Source organism: Erinaceus europaeus, chromosome 3, assembly GCF_950295315.1.
Source record: "Erinaceus europaeus chromosome 3, mEriEur2.1, whole genome shotgun sequence".
In the NCBI taxonomy this organism is placed as follows: domain Eukaryota; kingdom Metazoa; phylum Chordata; class Mammalia; order Eulipotyphla; family Erinaceidae; genus Erinaceus; species Erinaceus europaeus.
In genome coordinates this window covers 14,267,460-14,279,630 of record NC_080164.1, presented here as the reverse complement: position 1 = coordinate 14,279,630, position 12,171 = coordinate 14,267,460, and the positions used below count along the sequence as shown (strand labels likewise).

The window sequence follows — 12,171 nt, the reverse complement described above, 5'->3', positions numbered from 1 at the left end:
AGTGTGACAAGGAGGGGGCGGAGCAGGCGAGAATCCTATCACTGAACCACCAATGCCCTGGAGGGAGGGTGGAACTTGTTAACAGTGGTTATGTGAATAGAATGCAGTGGTTATGTAAATAGAATAGTGTTAAGCAGGGGGGATTTAAACCAAATGAAACAGAAGGGGTCTCATGGCATACCAACATGTGCTTAACCAGGTATGCTACACCTGGCTCCCCAGAAATGATAAATATATATCCATTCCTTAGTTATCTGATCTTCTTGTGAACTAAAAATTTGAAATAATTTTGCAAGTCTATACTAATATTTATTTACCTTTTATCAATTTAATTTCCTGGAAGTCTATTTGTGATTTGAGAAGAGATGATTTTGGGGCTGGGTAGTGGCGCACCAGATTGAGTGCACACGTTACAGTGCACAGGACCCAGGTTCGAGCCCCCAGTCCCCACCTGCAGGGGGAAAGCTTTACAAGTGGTGACGCAGGGCTGCAGGTGTCTCTCTGTTTCTCTCTGTCACCCCCTTTCCTCTTGATTTCTGGCTGTCTCTATCCAATTAGTAAACAAAAATATTTATAAATAAAATAGAAAAAGAAGAGATGATTTTTAAATACTTTTTATATTTCCCTTTTGTTGCCCTTGTCTTTTTTTTAATATTTATTTTATTTATTCCCTTTTGTTGCCCTTGTTGTTTTATTGTTGTAGTTATTATTGATGTCATTGTTGTTGGATAGGACAGAGAGAAATGGAGAGAGAAGGGGAAGACAGAGAGGAGGAGAGAAAGATAGACACCTGCAGACCTGCTTCACCGCCTGTGAAGCGACTCCCCTGCAGGTGGGGAGCCGGGGTTCAAACCGGGATCCTTATGCCGGTCCTTGTGCTTTTCGCCACCTGCGCTTAACCCGCTGCGCTACAGCCCGACTCCCGCCCTTATCTTTTATTGTTGTTGTAGTTGTTGTTGTTGTTATTGATGTCGTCATTGTTGGATAGGACAGAGAGAAATGGAGAGAGGAGGGGAAGATAGAGGGGGGGAGAGAAAGACAGACACCTGCAGACCTGCTTCACCGCCTGTGAAGCGACCCCCAACAGGTGGGGAGCCGGGGGCTCGAACCAGGATCCTTAACGCTGGTCCTTGCGCTTTGCACCACATGCGCTACCGCCCAACTCCCCAGAAGAGATGATTTTAAGGGAGAAAAATGAGGCGTTGGGAGGTGACTCAATGAGTGCAGTGCCTCCTTCACTGGGATCTGTTAAGGCCCTGGGTCTGATCTCTGGCGCCTAATGCGAGCTTTGGTGCCTTTCCTTTCCCCTTTGCCTTCCTTCCCACTCTCCTTTCTCTCTCTAAACATAGACTCACAGGGAGCCGGGCAGTAGGGTAGCGGGTTAAGCGCAGGGGGTGCAGGGACCGGCGTAACGATCCCAGTTTGAGCCCCTGGCTCCCCACTGCAGGGGGGTCGCTTCACAGGCGGTGAAGTGGGTCTGCAGGTGTCTGTCTTTCTTTCCCTCTCTCTGTCTTCCCCATCTCTCTCCATTTCTCTCTGTCCTATCCAACAATGACGGCAACAATAACTATAACAATAATAAAAAACAAGGGTAACAAAAGGGAAAATAAAAAAAAGTTAAAAAATATATAGAACAACAATAGTATATGGGCTGATGTCTTAGCAATATTTGTGTGTGTGTGTGTGTGGGGGGGGTGGGTTTATTTCTGAGCATTGCAGGTGAGGGAAGAAAGGGCGGTGAGGAGAGAAGGAGGGGGTTTCATCTGTCGGAATATGTGCTGTACAATGTGTGAGGTCTGGGATTCAAGCCCTGCCACACCATGTGGGATCCTTTAGGGGTGGGTCGGCGAGGCCCCATAGATGGCTAAGCCTTGTCATGCCGCCTGTCTCTTCCTCCCTCCCCCAATGGAAAACAAAAACAAACACAAAGGTGGGCTGGGAAAGGCCACCCAGCAGTATCGTGCACACCACAGGCCCTGGGCTCATTACCTGGCGATTAAGAAAACGAATCAGAGAGATGAGAACACCGTATAGCGTGTTTTTAAAACCATACGATACAAATAAAACTGGAAAGACATTTTCACGTCTGTAGAAATGATCTGTGTGGCCAGATACACTGGAAACGGCTTCCAACTGGGGAAGAGATTGTGGCTGAGAACTAAGGAGGGATCGAGACTCCCACTTTACACTGCTGCTTGTCATATCATCTGTTAGGACTTTTGATATCAAGAAAATACAGTACTTAAATATGAATACACATTTAATAATTTATGTTTGCTTTCTCTTTATACTAGGCATATTTAATGAGACCTTCCATAATATTTTTTGATGAAATAGATGGACTGGCTCCAGTTCGCTCTAGCAGACAGGATCAGATCCACAGGTAATTTTTCTTAATCAGATTATGTTAAAATCTTTCTGCTCATTAACTTTGAATATAGCTAATGGATTTGTGCTATGAAGCAGCTGTTTGGAGTTTTGGGGCAGAGATATGTTGATGGCATCGTCTATGACTGCTTTTGCCTAGTTAGGAGTGCTTTTTGCCCACATGTTTAACTTTCTTTTGTGAAATGTCAGGTAAAATCTTTCTCCCTTTAATACCAGTCAGATTCTGGGATGGTGAGATAGTTCACCCTCTGGGAAAGCATTTGCTTTGCACCACGCTGGGGGAAGTTTTATGCCATGATGTCTGTCTGTCTGTCTATGTATCTTTAAGAAGTCAGTCTAGGGAGCCCAGCGGTAGTGCAGCAGGTTAAACGCATGTGGTGCAAAGTGCAAGGATCAGCGTAAGGATCCCGGTTTGAGCCCCCGGATGCCTACCTACAGAGGAGTCACTTCACAGGCAGTGAAGCAGGTCTGCAGGTGTCTCTCTTTCTCTCCCCCTCTCTATCTTCCCCATCTCTCTCCATTTCTCTGTCCTATCCAACAACGAATGACATCATCAACAACAGTAATAATAACCACAATAAGGCTGCAACAACAAGGGCAACAAAAGGGGGGGAAATGGCCTCTAGGAGCAGTGAATTCATGGTGCAGCCACTGAGCCCCAGCAATGACCCTGGAGGGGGAAAAAATCAGATTGTATGTCTCAGATTTTTATTTCATTTAGAAAGGAGAGACACATAGGTACTAGAGTCTCTTCCGTTGCGGTGGTACTCCCATGTGGTGCTAGGGTTTGAACACACTTGCACATGGCAAGACAGGCAACCTGCCTGGTGAACTTTCTCTCTAGCCCTACTGAGGGTTTTTTTCTACTAGTCTAGCTGTCTTTTACTTTGTTGAACTATGACTTTTTTTTTTTTTTTTTTTGCCACCAGGGTCATTGCTGGGGCTCGGCGCCTGCACTACAAATCCACTTTCCCTGGAGGCCATTTTCCCCATTTTTGTTGTTCTTGTTGTCATTGTTATTGCTGTTGTTGTTGTATAGGACAGAGAAAAATCGAGAGAGGAGGGAAAGACAAAGATAGATACCCACAGACCTGCTTCACTGCTTGTGAAGTAACCCCCCCCCCCCCACCCCCTGAAGATGGGGAGCGAACTGGTATCCTTAATGCTGGTCTGTGTACTTGGCGCCATGTGTGCTTAACCCGCTGTGCTACCCGCCTGGCCCACACACTATGATTTTTGAAAATTAGAAGATCTAAATCTTTCAGAAATCAGTTTATTTGTAACCATGGATGGTAGACCCTTTTCAAATATATATTTTATAGTTTCTATTTTTTAAAACAAGTAACTTTTTAGTCTTAAAAAATTTTTTTTCTTATTATTTTTTTTGATTGGATAGAGACAGCCAGAAATTGAAAGGAATGGGGAGATAGAGAGGGGGAGAGAGAGTCACCTGCAGCCCTGCTGTACCACTTGTGGAACTTCCCCCAAGCAGGTGGGGATTGGTGGCTCGAACCCCGGTCCTTGAGCACTGTAACATGTACCATTCAGCCAGGTGCGCCACCACCCAGCCCAAGTCTCCCCCCCTTTTTGTTAGCTTTATTTACTTACTGGATAGAGACAGTCAGAAATTGAGAGGGAAGGGGGTGATGGAGAACTAGAGAGACAGAGAGACACCTGCTGCCCTGCTTCACCACTTGTGGAACTTCCCCCAAGCAGGTGGGGACTAGGGTCAAACCTGGGTCCTTGCACATTGTAACATGTGCTCAACCATAGGTTTCCATTTTTACTTTGCTGAAAATATTCTTGAAGGAAAAAAAAAAAAAGAATTTAATAAATCCCACTTGATGTTTTTGTTGTTGCTGCTGTTTTAAGTGCCCACTAGCGTGTTAATGAATACTTTCAAATTTCTTCCTGATGGCTGGGGAAATAGAATCATTAGCAGGACATTGGGCTTTGTGTCTCAAGTTCCAGTCCCCACCACTGCATGCGCCCGTGTGGTGCTCTAGCACCTCTCTCTCCCCCACTCTCTGCCTCACGTGAAACTCTGTCCCTCATCTGTAATGAATAGAAAATAAATCTTTTTTTTAAAAAAATTTTTATTTAAGAAAGGATTAGTGAACAAAAACATAAGGTAGGACCATAACCCACCCCCTCCCATGGTAGCTTTCCCATTCTCTAGCCCTCTGGGAGCATGGACCCAGGGTCGTTGAGGGTTGCAGAAGGTGGAAGGTCTGGCTTCTGTAATTGCTTCCCCGCTGAACATGGGCGTTGACTGGTCGGTCCATACTCCCAGTCTGCCTCTCTCTTTCCCTAGTAGGGTGTGTCTCTGGGGAAGCTGAGCTCCAGGACACATTGGTGGGGTCTAATCTTTTTTTTTTTTTTTTTTAAATTATTTCTGCCCCTTACTTGATCTCACCTTAAGATAGAATTAAAAAAAAAATTTTCTTTATTGGGTGCTGAATGGTTTACAGTCAGTGGTAAAATACAGTGGTGTGTACATGTGATATTTCTGTTTTCCACATAGCATTTCAACCCCCTCTAGGTCCTCCTCTGTCATCATGTTCCAGGACCTGAGCCCTCCTCCCCACCCCAAAGTCTTTTACTTTGGTGCAGTGCACTGAGGATATAATTGTACTGTAGCCTTACTAGCACTCAAGTCTGATGAAAGTTAGCACAAGCAGACATTTTAATGTTTCTACTCTTTTAAAATTTGCTTGAATTTTTTGTTACAGTTCTATAGTGTCAACACTTCTTGCTCTTATGGATGGATTAGACAACAGGGGCGAAATTGTTGTTATTGGTGCTACAAATAGACTTGATTCTATAGATCCTGCACTCAGGAGACCCGGTCGTTTCGACAGAGAATTCCTCTTCAATCTGCCTGATCAAAAGGTAAATTCTATATTCATTACGTTAAGATCTAGATGTGATTTGATGATGAAAAAATACATATATATATTCATCCTGTACACACAGCTTGAGAGTGGTGTTTCATGATTTTTCATTAAATTTTTCATGCTTATAGGGTGTCGTAGTACCTTAAAAAACCCAGTATTGTATAATTAGTATTTTTCTGATAATTATGAGAAGGTTGATTTTTAGGGAGCAAGAGGAAAACGCTTCATTGGATTACTGTAGATGTTCACGTCCTTTTTGGCTCTCTTAGATTGTAGAGATTGATTCTTGTATGACAGGTTATGTGTCAACTAGGTATTTATATAACTGTTACCACAGAGATAATATCTTTATAAAGTTTGGTGGGTTTATGAATAAGAGTCCAGTATACAGTTTCATGAAAAAGACCACATAGCATTATATTTAATGTAAAACACTCAGTGTTAATATTTTTTTTAAAGGGGAATCTATAAAAATCGGTTGGTGCATAGTCACTGAGTATTTACAGTGTTGTTTAGGACATAAAATTCTTTTTCTCGGGACTCAGTGGTAGCGCAGTGGGTTAAGCGCACATGGCTTGGAGTGCATGGACCAGCCTAAGGATCCCAGCTCCCTACCTGCAGGGGGGTCGCTTCACAAATGGTGAAGCAGGTCTGCAGGTGTCTATCTCTTTATCCCCCTCTCTGTCTACCCCTCCTCTCTTGATTTCTCTCTGTCCTGTCCATCAACAACAACAGCAATAATAATAATAACAACAAGGGTAACAAAAATGGGAAACATGGCCTCCAGGAGCAGTGGATTCGTAGTGCAGGCACTGAGCCCCAGCGATAGCCCTAGTGGCCAAAAAAAAAAAAATCCTTAATTTTACTTGAAACTTTTGTTGTCTGTCTTCCATTAACTAGTGTCATCATTGATGGCCTTGTTACTGGGGACTCAAATTTGGGATGGAGAGAATATGCTACAAGGTGACAATACTTCTCTAATTTAACCTGGCAAATAAGTCTAATTAGAACATTTATGACAATTATCCATATAAATCTAACCTAGAGAATTTACAAAGATTCTTAACAGAAACTAGAAATTTATTTGAATCTCTCTGCACAACGCCTGATTTGCATGCGTAGATAACTTGATGATGAGGACACTATATGAGACGCGGGAGAGGAAGGCAGGGGCTCTTCTTCTTCTTCTTTTTTTTATATATATTTATTTATTTATAAACTGGAAACACTGACAAGACCATAGGATAAGAGGGGTACAATTCCCACCACCAGAACTCTGTATCCCATCCTCTCCCCTGATAGCTTTCCTAAAAACCCAGGGTCTTTATGGGGTGCAGAAGGTGGGAGGTCTGGCTTCTGTAACTGCTTCCCCGCTGAACATGGGCGTTAGCAGGTCGATCCATACCCCCAGGCAGGCAGGGGCGCTTCTGTGTAGAGAGCGGTTTGTCGAAATTTTGATCAGCGGTCCACACAGCTACTAGTGGTTGTATGAGTTTGGGATTGACAATCCAAATTGCTGGCGTTGAGTAGTAGGAGAGGAAGTGTAACGCACAACATCATTTTCATTACCCAGGTGCATCGTCAGGACCCGTGCAGTGCACAGAGGAGTGCCTGTAGTGATGGCAAACAAGACTGCAGGTGGATACAGCCTACTTCGGCATGGGAAAGCGTTAGCTGTGTGTCTGCTGTGTCTTAGACTAGCCAAGCGCGCCTGTTAGACAATACCAGTACTTGGGGGAAGTGCTTAGTTCTGAGACGCAACCAGTGCTCATTGCCTCGAGAGCCTGCTCTTCTCTACGTTGCCCATGCATGGTGTATAGACCCCAGGCTCTCTTTGCCAGTCAGCCCTGCGATTCAGGTGCAGTCCACACCGATGGTCACTTGCTGCTTAGCTCTCCAGGGAGTAGTTAAGTGGTTGTCTTGCATGACAGGTTATGTCTCTAGCTAGCCAGAGTAACTTTGTTTCCATAAAAATACTTTTTTAAAGAGTTTGGTGGTTTATTATATGTAGTGACCTGTTGAAGTTTTCCTGCTTCCTAAAAAATCAGGTAGTTGTTACTACAAAGGGGCCGAACACTGCAGTGGTCTTCCTTCCTCCTTTCTTCCGCTCTTCCATTCTTCCATTCTTCCTTCCTCCCGTTCTTTCATTCTTTTTTTCACTTAGGTCTCACATAAGTGGGACAGATTTAAATGAAAAAGCCATAAAACACTACTCCTGAATTAGGTGACAGGCCTGACAGCAAGCTGCAGGTCATGTAGGCGGGGCAGCTTTCTGTCATGATGCTGTGGGCTTGCACTGGCCCAGGAGCAGTGTTCATTAGGACAGCCACTATCTGTACGCGCCTTCTCGGTACTGGGATTTTTTTTTTTTTTTTTTTTTTTTTTAACCAGAGCACTGTTCAGCTCTGGCTTATGGTGGTGCAGGGGATTGAACCTGGGACTCTGGGGCCTCAGGCATGAGAGTCTGTTTGCAGAACCATTATGCTGTCTACCCTCCATCTGAGCACTGGAAAATTTAACCTCAACATTTAAATAACACCCAGTCCCTACAGTGGTGGGAAGCTCCACGGGTGGTGAAACAGTGCTACAGGTCTTTCTCTCCCTGTCTGTCTCCCCCTTAACTGCACTCTGTTCTATCCAAATAAATAAAATTAAAAGTCGAGAAGTTCAGGTAACATTATGTGGTTCGTGGTTTACTATGGGTCAACTTTGTCAGATAGAAAGAGACAGGGAGAGATACCCCAACTCCAAAGGCTCCTTTACTGTTGTAGACTTCTACATGCTGTACCATCAATACTGGGTCCTGGCCTGGCAGGGCAGGCACCCTGCCTGGTGAACTGTCTCATCAAACCCCAGCATGAATCTTGAGCCCAAGTTTCTATGTAATTCAATTTTCTATGTTATAAGGAAACTGCTGTGAGGCCCAAGTTTTAAGAGCTTTTTCTAGGACTGACTTAGTGGGAAAAGGTCTGGGCTGGATGGTTACTTTTTTTTCCTTAAATAACATTTAAGATCTTGAGATTATCAAATTACCCAGCCTCAAGGACAGAAAAATGGCCATTGTATTTAGCATTATTTAGGTCTTTGATACATATATATGGGAGCAACTTGATTAGTGGTGGGTGCAAAAATGCTTGACAGGTTGTTTATTTCTCTCTGTGTGTATGTGTATGTGTGCCCACTAGGACTTTATCACTTTACGCTGACTTTTTGGGTAGAGTTGGAGGCAGAAAGAGAGCGGTCAGGCTCAAGCCTGGGACAGTGTTTACTCGAGCTAACTTCCTGGCCTGAGCTTATGGTTTGCTTAAGGCCTAACACAAGGGTAAGCAAGAGTTGGAGCACTAGATGTTGAGGACAGTGACAAGCAGAAATGAGCTTAAAAAAAACTAAAAATATTTTTTTAGGCTGAGAAATATCCAGTACAGAAGGAAACAACATTTTTTTTGAAAAACATTTTTGGTGATGAAATTGAGAAACAGTTATCTCAGTCCTTAGTAGGCCAGAGGGTATAAGACTTAGTGAATGAGTTGTGAGAATCACTTTATGTAGAAATTGAATAGCATACCTATTATAACTGGGAGAAGATAGTGTTTTATAGGTACACATACTGACAGATGGTCAGTTTTGGCTTGAGTGTCTTTGGGACTTTTCTCCTATTTGCTTCAGTTTTCTCAGTGAATTAGGAAGCAAGGACTAAAAAGCGGAGTGTGAAAACAAACAACAAATCTGCTAGGAGATTAACCTGATGAAGTGCTTAGGGAAGGCTTAGGGTATCAATTTGGGTCATCTATTTAAAGTGGTAACAAGTCTGTGTCTCATTAATCCTATAATTTGTGTAACAGAGTGACATGGTATTTGCTGTGCTTTTTTATTAAAAGAATTTTTCTATTGATTTAATAATGATCACCAAGAGGGATACAATTCTGTGTAATTCCCACCACCAGAGTTCTGCATCCCATCCCCTTCATTGGAAACTTTCTTTCTTTCTTTCTTTCTTTCTTTCTTTCTTTCTTTCTTTCTTTCTTTCTTTCTTTCTTTTTTAATATTTTAGTGAAGTTTTTTACTTATTTTCCCTTTTGTTGCCCTTGTTTTTTTATTGTTGTTGTAGTTATTATTGTTGTTGTTATTGATGTGGTTGTTGTTGGATAAGACAGAAATGGAGAGAGGGGGAGAGAAAGACACCTACAGACCTGCTTCACCACCTGTGAAGAGACTTCCCTAAAGGTGGGGAACTGGGGGCTGGAACCGGGATACTTATGCCGGTCCTTGTGCTTCACACCATGTGCGCTTAACCCATTGCACTATCTCCCGACTCCCTGGAAGCTTTCTTATTCTTTATCCCTCTTGAAGTATGGACTCAGGATCATTATAGGGTGCAGAAGCTGGAAGGTCTGGCTTCTGTAATTGCTTCTCTGCTAGACATGGATGTTGACAGAATAGAGCAGATGAGATTTGGGATCTTCACTTTGGCAAAAGCTACTAGGTCTATTTAGGCATATTCCAAGAGGCATGACTACTAATTTTTGCCTGAGCCTGTCAGCTAACATGCAGGTGGGCTAAAGGAACTCTCTGGGGAGATGGTGTCATGGTTGGAAAGAGGACTAGAAAGCTGGATCAGGGAAGAGAGTGGCTCCCAGATATATAAATACTATCAAGTGTAAACCCATCGATCTGATCAGGAGAAGAGAAAGTGAAAGAGACCATAGCACCAAAGCTTTCTTTGTTGTAGTGGGAACTGGACACAAACCTGGATACAGGCTTGGCAAAGCAGAACACTATGCCTATCACATGAGCTACTTCCAACAGCCCTCATGCTTGCTGTTTGACCAAACAACAGTTGTTTTTTTTTTGCCTCCACAGTTATCGCCAGGGCTCGCTGCCTGCACCATGAATTCACCGCTCCTGGAGGCCATTTTTCCCCCTTTGTTGCCCCGGTTGTTTTTCCATTGTTGTGGTTATCATTATCGTTGTCATTGATGTTGTCATTGTTGGATAGGACAGAGAGAAACGGAGAGAGGAGGAAAGAAAGACACCTGCAGACCTGCTTCTCCACCTGTGAAGCGACTCCCCTGTAGGCGGGGAGCCGGGGGCTCGAACCCGGGTCCTTCTGCCGGTCCTTGTGCTTTGCGCCACCTGCTCTTACCCGCTGCGCTACCTCCCGACCCCCCAATTTTACCTTTTTATTGGCATAGAATAACACATGTCTTCTTTATACAGTGGTCCTTAATTTCTTTTTTTTTCCTATGCTAGTATTAACACTATGGTTAGTATAAGCATTATAGTTGTGAGTCCTGAAAAATGAGGGGCTTGAAATTGCTTTTGACTTTCATAGTAGAGAAAGCTATTTTCCATTAGGGACATCTCTAATGTCCCTAATGTTCCAAATGATTAGGGACATCATACTATTTACTGCTTTGCATGTCAGATAAGCTAAAGTACATAAAGAAATATTTCATAATAAATAAAATGTTTTTTACCATCTGCCTTATTTTTATGATTAGGGTGGCTTGATTATTCTTTATAGACAACCAGTACTTAAATGTCTTACAGATCTGACAATAACTTTTGACCTCACAGTAATTAATTTCATTTCTCTAAAAAGTTTCCTACTTACACTGTAGAATGAGGAAATGTTTTTTTTTTTTTTTTTGTGCAAGGCCCTGAGTTTGAGCCCTTGCATCACACGGGAGCACCCTGGGGAGGACTTGGGAATTTCGGTGGCTAGTAAAGTGCTATGGGTTTGGTTCTCCCCACCCTTCCTACATAAAGATGAAAAAATTGGTCCTGGGAGGCCTCTCAGCAGTATGTCTTGCCCCAGTACTCTTTGAAGTGGAACTCTGGGTCATTGCATATTATTTCATAATCAATCAGTCACTTAGTCATTCTTTTCCATTCCTTTCATAATTGGAGTGTCTTCACTTACGTAACAGAAACAAAAATCTCTTCTATGTATATCAAACTTAACATGGAAATTATAATTGACTAGGAAGCCACAGTGTTTAGATTGCTTTAGAAATAAACTTGCACTTTTCTGAGCTGTGAGTCATCTGCAGGTTTGTTCCAGCTAATGCATTTGAGAGGTTGATGTCATACTGTTTTTTTTAAATAACATGTTTATTTATTTATATTATTGGATAGAGACAGAGAGAAGTTGAGAGGGGAGGGGAAGACAGACAAGGGAAGAGACAGATAGACACCAGCAACCCTGCCTCAGTACTTGTGAAACCTTCCCCCCTGCAGGAGGGAACCAGGGTCTTGAACCCAGGTCCCTATGCACTGTAAGGTGTGTGCTTAACCATGTGTGCCACCACCTAGCCCCACATACTGTTTGTTTATACATTTATCAGAGTACTGCTCACTCTGGCTTCTGGTGGTGATGGGGATTGAATCGGGGACCTCAGTACCTCAGGCATGAAAGTTATTTTTCTAACTATATTCTGTGTCCCAGGCCTGAGATTATATTTATTTGTGCTTTTCTTTCTAGGTAAAGTTTTTTTTTTTTTTTTTTTTTTATCTGTGATTTCCCTTGTAGGCAAGAAAACACATTTTACAGATCCACACCAGGGATTGGAATCCAAAATTGTCTGATGATTTTTTAGGTGAATTGGCTGAGAAATGTGTTGGTGAGTACCACGATTTGAATTCTTTGAGTGCCATTATCAATGTCACCTTCCCTTGCTCTTCCTCTCTGCAATGTGAATGAGTATGCTTTGTCTCTCCATGGTAGATGCATTAAATAGAAAAAATATCATGACTGTTTCCTTTGAAGTTTGAACTCTTCTAAATTTAGTTTGGTCACCAAAACTCAGTAGTTACATGGCATTCATAGAATGCTGGCTTTTCAGAAGACTAGAGTCTCCATATAGGAATTCGTCCCACTCTAGTA

General features: G+C 42.8%; 1 protein-coding gene across 4 annotated transcripts in view; it reads left to right on the top strand.

Moving 5' to 3' along the window:
- Window positions 1-12,171, top strand: part of ATAD2B (ATPase family AAA domain containing 2B) — a 143,690-nt gene that overhangs the window by 57,784 nt on the left and 73,735 nt on the right. For all 4 annotated transcript variants that reach the window (XM_060186643.1, XM_060186642.1, XM_060186645.1 and 1 more), the window contains exons 13-15: window positions 2,295-2,383; window positions 5,121-5,280; window positions 11,818-11,908. In XM_060186643.1, the coding sequence (XP_060042626.1) occupies window positions 2,295-2,383; window positions 5,121-5,280; window positions 11,818-11,908 (340 nt within the window). The remainder of the gene's footprint in view (window positions 1-2,294; window positions 2,384-5,120; window positions 5,281-11,817; window positions 11,909-12,171) is intronic.